Source organism: Macrotis lagotis, chromosome X (genome assembly GCF_037893015.1).
Source record: "Macrotis lagotis isolate mMagLag1 chromosome X, bilby.v1.9.chrom.fasta, whole genome shotgun sequence".
NCBI classification, from domain to species: Eukaryota; Metazoa; Chordata; class Mammalia; order Peramelemorphia; family Peramelidae; genus Macrotis; species Macrotis lagotis.
In genome coordinates this window covers 559272658-559282688 of record NC_133666.1, presented here as the reverse complement: position 1 = coordinate 559282688, position 10031 = coordinate 559272658, and the positions used below count along the sequence as shown (strand labels likewise).

The 10031-nt window shown below is 34.2% G+C and overlaps 1 protein-coding gene across 3 annotated transcripts in view; it reads right to left on the bottom strand.

Annotated features, from left to right (window-relative positions):
• Window positions 1-5205: 5205 nt before the first annotated feature.
• The window catches only part of FZD6 (frizzled class receptor 6), a 61183-nt gene continuing 56357 nt past the window's right edge, over window positions 5206-10031 (bottom strand). For all 3 annotated transcript variants that reach the window (XM_074200901.1, XM_074200900.1, XM_074200902.1), the window contains exon 7: window positions 5206-8023. In XM_074200901.1, the coding sequence (XP_074057002.1) occupies window positions 7852-8023 (172 nt within the window). In that variant the 3' untranslated portion in view covers window positions 5206-7851. The remainder of the gene's footprint in view (window positions 8024-10031) is intronic.

Genomic DNA, 10031 nt, shown 5'->3' with positions numbered 1-10031 from the left:
CACAGCTAGGTAATTATTAAGTGTCTGAGACCGGATTTGAATGGTATATGCTATTCTTTATGGGACCAGACTTAAAAGATCTTTTGGGCAGTTTTCTCACTTAAGTATTTATTAAGTACTTACTAGTATAAGTTGCTTCTCTCCCTTCCTCCCCGTCTTTTAAGTCTTATTAATCCAATTTACAGGACTCTAGACAATTGCTTTTAGAATCCCATTTTAGATAAACTGCATCCCTAACCTAGAGTCCATCATTCCTATAATTTAAACTGTCATCTAGAAATCACATCTCATCCTCAGATTATATTTGCAGTTAGCTATTCATTTCATAAAACTGCAATTCTCGGGGGCAGCTAGGTGGCATGGTGGATGAAGCACCTGTACTAGAGTCTGGAGGACCTGAATTCAAATCCAGCCTCAGACATTTAACAATTACCTAGCTGTGTGACCTTGGGAAAGTCACTTAACCCCATTGCCTTGCAAAAAAACTCAAAATAAAATAATATTGTCTGTAAGGTCAGAAATCCTGTAGTATAATGTAAATGGTGGGGTGTGTGTGTGTGATAAAGTTGTCTATTGAAGGAAGGAATGATAGGCTGGGTTCAAACAGATTCCAGCACAGGATAATTTGGGGAACATGCTTTTTATATGGTATGTACTATAGGAAAGCAGGGTGTTGTGGTTTCCATAGGGATTGAGAGTCATTTGGGGTCTCCAAAGAGGTTGTGGATTGTTTGAGAGGGAGTGGTTGAGTCATTTGGGGTTTCTATGGAGGTTAAGATTCATTTTTTTGGGGAAATGATACTTAACCAAGCTCAACTGGGAAAGAGGATGCAGGCCTGGATCCAATACTTCTAAGATACCACTTCTGAATATATGTTGAATATTCGGCTAGGAAAGAATAATCTTTCTTCCCCCTCTCCCCACTCTCAAGCTTGGCTAGATTCTGGAAAAATCACAAAAAAGACTGAAGAGTCAATTCTTTCCTCAGAGCTTGTTGTATGAGCTGACCCTGTATAGTGACTCCTAAAACTCTCATCCAGATGATCTCCGTTGGGGGCAAGTTCATACTTTCTGCAATTCTCATTTGAGTTTACTGATATTGTTATATTCAAATGGGCCAAAGTCCAAGAATTCTTCAAATATAGTCACTCAAATCTGACCAAACTATATACTCATAACTCATTGTCTCTCACTTGCTTCTTCCATCTTGCAATTTTATCAAGTGAATGGTGGGGTACTCAGTTGTCGAAGGGCTCCTTGATATAGAGGATCTATCCTCAGCTTGAAGATATTCAATGAAGATAAGAGCACATTATCTTAATTTTGGATACTTCTAATTGTGAAAAATTTTTTCTTTTTGTCTTGCTGAAACTTCTACATTGTTTCTAATTGAGTCATCTAGGGCCAAGCAAAACAAGTCCAATCACTCTTCTAAGGAATAACTATTCAAATACTTGAAAACAGCTATTATTAGTCTCTTCTATTTTTTCTAACCTCCACTTACCCAGAACCACTCTTTATTCTTACTTTACTTCTGAACCAAATAACCAGTCCATCTTCTTTTTCTCTCATACATTCAAACAAAAATAATCAAATGGATTTTCCGTATTATCATTTCCTACTTTGATTTACTAACAAATTTACTTGCATCTTCTGGAGTCCTGAAATGAGTTCTTTGTCATGTTTATACTTTTAAAAATGCCTCTCAGGGCCGCTAGGTGGCGCAGTGGATTGAGCATCAGGCCAGCCTCACACACTTAATTACTTAGATGTGTGAACTTGAGCAAGTCATTTAACAAAATCTTGGACAAGTCACTTGCAAAACTCAACAATAAATAAATAAAAATGACTCTCAGATCTACCTTTCCATTGTCACTCATTTCTTTGCAACTAATGTCATTCTTCTCTGAACCTTTACTTGGATTTCTTGGCAAAACAAAAAAAACAAATTATCTCCCCAATTCCTCAAGTCCCTCTTTTGCAATTTTTCCAACAGTGGGAAAAATCATTCCATCTCCCAGGAATTTAGGAATGGAATTTCAATTTCATGTTGGAATACTCTCTTGACAGTCTGTCTTCAGAATGACATTTCTATAACCTCAAAAAAAAAATATTCATTCCAGATGCTCTGGACTTCTTGCTTTAAACTACTTGTGTGGTGTAATGAAAAGGACATTAAACTTGCCTTTGGTACAAGTCCCAGTTTTACTTCTTACTAGCTATGTGACCTTGTTTAAGTTATTTACAAGTAGATATGAACATCACTGTCTTCAGCTATAAAAAAGTACTTTCACTATGTTCCTCATAAGTTTTAGGAAAGCACTTTTCTAAATCCCCTAACTCTTCACTTCTCTAGATGCCATTCAGATTTGATACCTTGACATGTAATAGAGCTCTAGATTTAGAGTCAAGTTACCTGGGTTTAAATCCGAGCAATGTTTATTACCTACATGATTTTTTTTGTATTTTTTTCTTTTTGTAAGACAATGGGGTTAAGTGACTTGCCCAAGGTTACACAGCTAGATAATTAGTATCTGAGGTCAGATTTGAACTCAGGCCCTCTTGACTCCAGGACGGGTGCTCTGTCCACTGTGTCACCTAGCTGCACCCTACATACATGATTTTTGTCAGTGCTCATAACTTCTCTGGTCCTCAGTATTCTGATCCTTAAAACTGAGGTAATCTGACATGATGACTTCAAAGCTCTAAATCTATGAAGCTGAAAATCACTGCAACATCCTAGATATTTTCCCTAGGAAGATGGCAGCTCTTGCTATTATTTGGTTGACAGAAAACCACCTTCATAGAACTCAGAAAGTAGTTGTCAATCTCTACTAGTCTTTTCTTCATTCTCTGACCATTACTAGATGAGCTCTCAATAAGACCTATGGATTCCTTGCTGCATAAGAAGCTACATTCTTCTGAGATGGATGGGATAGCTCCCCCTCCATAGGAATCAATCAATGAAATCATTCAACAATCTTTTTAAAAAAGTACTATGTGCTAGAACTCTTAGTAGTAGCAGCTATGAAGACAAAAGTCCCATCCCATCATGGGAAAAAGGCAAAAGAATAAAAATGAAACACCCAGTACTTATTACTTTCCTCTAGTTTTCCAGTGAACCTTCCCTTGTTTTCTGTATCACTTTGCCACTCTCCTATCTCCCATTCTTTTTTCATAGATTTTTCCTTTTTTGTTTCACCCCAGAAGTACCTCTTCCATTCCTTTAAGGAACATTTCATTCTCCTTGATAATCTAGACAGTAGAGATTCATTCCTCTAGCCCTTTCCCATTGATAAAATACAGGAAGGAATCCAAACATAGTACACTTCCTCCAATGTTACTGCTGAATATTTAAAGAAGTTGGGAAAGTCAAAGAGTTAGATGTGAAGAGGAAAAGCTTTCTAGGTTTGGGATACAGTCAGTGAAAAGGCATGGAGTGAGGAAACAGTGTTATGTGCAAGGGAACACAAGAAAGCTAGTATCACTGTATTATAAATCATGTGGGAGTTAGACTATAAAAGGACTGGACAGGTAGAAGTCAGTTTCTAAAGGTCTTTAAAAGTCATCAGAAGGGGCTGCTAGGTGGCACAGTGGATAGAACACTGTCCCTGGAGTCAGGAGTACCTGAGTTCAAATCCGGCCTCAGACACTTAATAATTACCTAGCTGTGTGGCCTTGGACAAGCCACTTAATCCCATTGCCTTGCAAAAACTAAAAAAAAACTAAATAAAAGTCATCAGAAGATTTTATATTTGATCCTAGAGGTAAAGGAATTCACTAGAGTTTACTGAGTAGAGGAGTGGGGTGATGTGGTCAGATTGAGGCTTTAAAATGATTACTTTGGCAGTTGAATGGGAGATATACAGGAGTGGAGACCAACTTGAAGGCTATTTCAATTATCCAGACAGACAGTATTCTTGCCCTTTAATAACCAAAATTTTTTACCTACTCTATATGGCAGCTAAGGGTCAATGTTTGATAAATCTAAATTATTAAGACAAGGATTTCACACTTCTCACCTCTTTTTCCTCTTCCCTTATCACCACCTCTAGGCTAGATTTCAATATGTATTGTCTGAAATATTGCAATAGTGTCCTTTTTAGTCTCCCTCTAATCTTTTCATGTTCCCAATATAATCTTCACCCAGCGGTCACTGATTTTTTTAAAATGTATGACATTCCCCTTATCAACTAATTCCAGTGGTTTCTTAGAAGTGTCTCTAGAATCAAATATAAATTTCTCTTGTACTTAGTCTTTCACTTTTACATATATTATCTTATTTAATACATATGCACATGAAAACACATACACCCACATTTACTAGATAGAGTGCAAGTACCTTAAGGAAGGAACAATTTTAATTCTGGCTTCATACACCCAGAGACCAGCACATTGTAGGTATTTCACAAATAACATTTGTTTGATTACTCAAGCAACCATGAATTCCTAAAAAGATTGTCTCAAAATAGAAGTAGCAGTGACTAGAAATTTAAGGGTTTCCATGATTCTTTTAGGCTATTTTTTGTTGTTTAGTTTTGAGACCTCCCTTTATTCTACCATAGCTCTCTATGTCTTGTTTCAGGGCATCCTGTTTATATAATATTGTGATATAACCCTTTTGGTCCTTCTCTTCTCTTTCCCCCCCAATCTCCCAGTTCCTCATTTATTCATTGACAACTTTGGCTTGGTTAACTAACTTTATTAGAAGCAACTTAGATACCATAGGTTTTATATACTTGAATATATATATACATATATATATATATATAAATATCAATGTAAGGCTTTCCTGAAAAATTATGATTAAGTGTTGTGAACATCTTATCCCCAAGCATGTATCAGAGAACCAAATTTTGCATTCACTCCAGGAAACCACACAGCTCTCTAGTCAGGTCTAGTCAATCAATCAATCCATTAACAAACATTTATATTAAATACCTATAAAGCACCAGCATTGTACTAGATATTGGGGATACAAAAGAAAAAAATTAAACAATTCTTGTAGACAAAGAATATTCTGGAAAAAACTGGTTTAAACAAACAATATTTTATTATAGAAGTGATTATACAAATAGTTAAAAAGTATATAAAGTTATATAGAGTTAAAACATATGTAAAAATCACATTTATAAACATAAACATATTGATATTTACATTTTAATGTATATTGGTTATTTCCTTTATATTTCAACTGTGCACTCAAAATAAACAAGAAAAAATCAAAAGCATCAGGGAATTTTTAAGACAATAAATTACTAAACATTTTATTTGGTGTGAAATATAACAAGAAAAAATATCTTTAAGTTCAAAGTATGCTGGAAAAATATTTTTGGTTTACCATAACTACATTTCTTATTTTAGTGACATTAATATTAATGATACATAATATTGAATGTTCAGCAAAATTCTAAGGCACCTGAGTAGATTCTATACAATTTATATGAAGAAGAATCATATAGTACAAAGTATTTTGATTATTTTAAATGTGTCATTTAAAACATACCTACGTACTAATAAGAGGTACAAATAAAAAATTCTGAAATTTTGATACCTTTTTCTGTATACTTCTTTTTGATTTGCATTATATGCTTTATTGTCCATTTTTGGTAAAAAAACAAAACAAAACATACAAATTTGCCCTTAGCAGTGAAAATAATATTTTCCGTCAGGGAGTTAAAAATCAAGTTACATACCATTTGTAAGTCTTGATTACATTCTTAGGTCAAGAAACTCTTTTGTTTTATGAGGAATATAATCTAATTTAGCCTGATTAAAAAAAAGGCAAATCACAGAATCTTTCAGAATAATGTCTTAATGAGTTAAAAAAAGTAAAAGATCGATCACAGAAATGTCATGAATAGCACAATACCATATTAGTTATACATGAAGAAAGCACCTTAAATTCAGCTGTACTAAAGCTGTTTAATTTCTAAAAACCAAAAGCTATTTCTATAAGTAGAAATTTCTAACATTTGAGAAGTAAAAAATTATTTACAATTTTTAGGTTTTAAAGGCAGATAGCAAAAACCATTGTCTTTTTTTTCCCTTCTGAAACCCTTTACTTTGAGGAAATACATGTAATTCAATATGGGCTAATTTTCTTTACAGACAGGAAAACTGTATATATGGTTCTGTACACTCCAGGACAAAGTCAAAGGCTCACCATTCACACATCACATTCATTTTATCTAGCACCTACTCTGTAGGGGGCACTACAGGAGTACAATGTTACACATGGCTCAGGAAGGAAGGAGCATTCCAGGTAGAAAACTTCATTGGCCAGACTTGTGATTTCTAAGTGAGTGTGCATTGGCCTCTTTATACCAACTATTTCTTTTTTTCCATTAGTAATCTCAGATCTCAATTCACTGGATCCCTCTTTTAGGTTTCCTGTAAGGATTTTTTTGAGTTTGGCCTGAAAATAATAATTAAATATGTGCCAACTTTCAAGAGTTTGTCCTAATAAGGGATATATAGAATTTGGCCTTAAGAACAAGCAAAACATGGGGCAGCTAGGTGGCTCAGTGGATAGAGCACCAGCCCTGGAGTCAGGAGTACCTGAGTTCAAATCCAACCTCAGACACTTAATAATTAATTAATTACCTAGCTGTGTGGCCTTGGGCAAGCCACTTTAACCCCATTTGCCTTGCAAAAACCTAAAAAAAGAAAGAAAGAAAAGAAAAACAGAATTAGGTTAATATGCCCATTTATTGATATTCCTCTGAGTTTGCTGATTCTGCAAGTAATCTGGGAGTCTGGCTAGAAAAATCAAAACCCCAAGATAGAATATTGAACTGGGGTTTTTATACCAGTTGACTATCAGAAGGCAGGATCTGAAAAGCTACTTTTCCATCAAAATAAGAGAGCAGTACAATTGAGGATGGGGCTGGGGCAACTCAGGTTTATGCTAAAGTCCTCCACAAAAAGTATGTGAATCTTCTCCCTCCAGGTTGCTTGCACACTCAGAGACCCACAGTAATAGGATTTTGTTATTAGGGGCCAACACCTGATATTAAATTGTCATTTTAAGAACTTTTAAGATAACAGATCACCATTCTGATAAACAGAATGGCATAAAAGATAGAAAGGCAGATTTAGACCAGGAAGACCTGGATTCAAGTTCTATCATTGAGTCTAGTGGCAAAGGGACAAGTCCATAACTTCTCAAAAATAGGTCTTATACCTATGAAATCACAAGTACAGTTTTAGTGGGTCAATTTTTATCACTCTGAACAAACGAATATTAATAATAAGAGTAGCCGACATTTATTTTGTGTTTTATGGTTTACAAAGAGCTTTGCGTGTATTCTCTCACTGAATGTTTAAGATATTATCTCCGTTTCACTCCCTAATTTTCTCTTTAAAATTCAGTGTCATAACTACTAATAACAGTATTAAAATGAGATAATGGCACAATAGTACAGTACAAAATTTAAATAGTTTTTGCAAATCTTTATAAACTTACTTTTAAAAATAAAGAAAACAAGTAGAAAGAGTAGAAATCCTGACAATCTCACAAAAGTGCAATGGTCAGTCTACAACAAGATAAGTTTTAGGAGACAATGTTCACCAATTTCGGAAGAGTCTTCTCTCCACCATCTCCATATTTACCCTATTATTTTGAAACCTGTGCAATTCAGTTCTGTGGGTTTCATGTTATCATTGACCTCTCCATAAATTGATATAAGGTTCTTGAAATCCTTTCTCTTCACTGTAACAGCAGGCAATGTAACTATGTGCAAAACAAGAGATGTCTTTATAAGAATAAGTGCATTGGTCTTTTCCAGTGTAACATGAATCCCCTTCTGGGTTAGCAGTTAAGTAAAAATGTGTGCAGATTTTTCTTTTTCAAGTATCCGAATTATTTCCAGTACTCTGCTCCTTCCTAATGTCTAAAGCAGAGTGGATAAGCAGTGATGTAGAACCCTTTGGACTACCTGGTTGTGAATTGTTGCTGGGTATCTGTAAATTGCTATTCGGCAGTTGGTGAGTTTCAGTAAAATTGGCTTTTGGAGTTACCCTAAAGAAGAAAAAAAGATCAAATTTCAGCTTAAATAAATACCTTGAAAAATAAATCTGTACAAAATTATATCAGATTTGACCCTGTGATAAGAAAAGTTAAGTCATCAGAACAGTACAGATCTCTCTAGCTTTTAGGTTGTATGACTAGAAACTCATAATTGCTAACTTGTAATAAATAGACCTTTCCTCTCCATTAATGTCTTTTTTTCAGGGGAGAATAAAGGATACCATCATATTGAAGCAGAGTAACAAAGGCAGACTAGGCAGAAGTCTGCTTTAATGGATCATCTGGACCTTCCTAGAAGTAAATTGTGATAGAAGCTAAAAACTATACCTGAAAAGCTTTTTTTTGCATGAAATAAACATAATTATAAACTGTATACAAACAACAAACGGTGTTATTAATACAAAGGGATATATTTTCCCACTTCCTAAGAAGTTGCTTTTAAGATAGACATATATAGCTAGACTTTATGCTATAATTTATAGTTCAATATAAGATACTAATAAGAACTGAAGCTTTGATTGTTCTGGTCTGATGGAGCTATGAGATAAAAAAAAATTCTACTAAAATTCTATTTTTTACTACTGTGGATAGAAGGCCTGGACTTGGGAGTCAAGGAAGACCTGAGTTCAAATATAGCTTGATGCATTTACTAACTATGTGATCATGGGCAAATAAGTTAATTGGTCTTTCTCATCTGAAAAATATTGATAATATAACAGTGCTGTTGTGAAGAAAATAATCTATTTGCAAAAAGCTTTGCAGACCTTCAAGTGCTAGGCAAAAGCTTCTGTAAAATGTGATATAGATATTAATGCTGTTATGAGGATGGAAGGAAAATGTAAAATGAATGTAGTGCTATGTGAATTATCACATCTAAACCTCTGGTAATCATCACAGGCTCCCGTATCCACACAAAGCAAGTTATGACACTTACAATGTATTTCAATTAGTAATTTTCTAATCCTATCATTATTTAGTGCCAAACAGGAAATACATTTCAAATTTTATGAAGATATTTGAAATTGTAAAATTATGGGCACCATATATACTCTTGCTTTGCCAAAAGCATAGCAGCTTTTGAAAAGACTGATTACTAAGTAAATAGGATGTAAATCCACATCATCGGTATAAGCATGAACTGTCTGTCTCTTTAGACAGATTTGAACAGCTATTTTTAATGGTTCACTTAGTCAGGGAAAAAGCTAATTTTAGCCATAGAAATTAGCTACTAATCAAACATATGTGGCTAATTTTATTCACATGTGAAAAAAAAAGATAATTCTAAAGTGATTTAGAATGCTTTCCTGTTACTTGAAAATATTATTTAAAGGGAATAAAGAATGAAAGAAAAAATCATCATAGCACAAAACCCAATTGTATTTTTTTTTTGCAAAGTAATGGGATTAAGGGACTTGTCCAAGGTCACAGCTAGGTAATTATTAAGTGTCTGAGGTTGGATTTAACTCAGGTCCTCCTAACTCCAGGGCCAGTGCTCTATCCACTGCCCCCCAAACCTTATTGTATTTAGTGAAATGCCTATATAGAGATAAGACTGAACATTAAAAACTAGAAAAATTCTTTGTCATCTTATGTCATTATTTTTAATATTTCATTGTACACCTACTGAGATAAACATCATTCAAGTGATAAGTTACAAAAACTCCCATTCCTTGAAAAATTTCTATTCTAGTTCTACTTGCCATTTCCTTCTGATTCTACTGTATTCTCTACTGCATGCCAGTCCCATATATTGGAAATTCTGAACATCTAAAAAAAGTTGCTAGTTTCCCCCTCAAATTCATTCCTCTTCTTCACTTTTCAAGTTTCTCTCAAGATATTGCTTTCCTTCTATTCACTTAAGTTTGAAACAGAAGAAAAATGAAACAGAATAATTTAAACAACAAAACTAAATGCTAAAGCTCTCAACTTAACCATCTGATTTTAAATCTAGGTCACAGCAAGAAATCAGTTTTTTTTTTAGGATTTTTTTTTGCAGGGC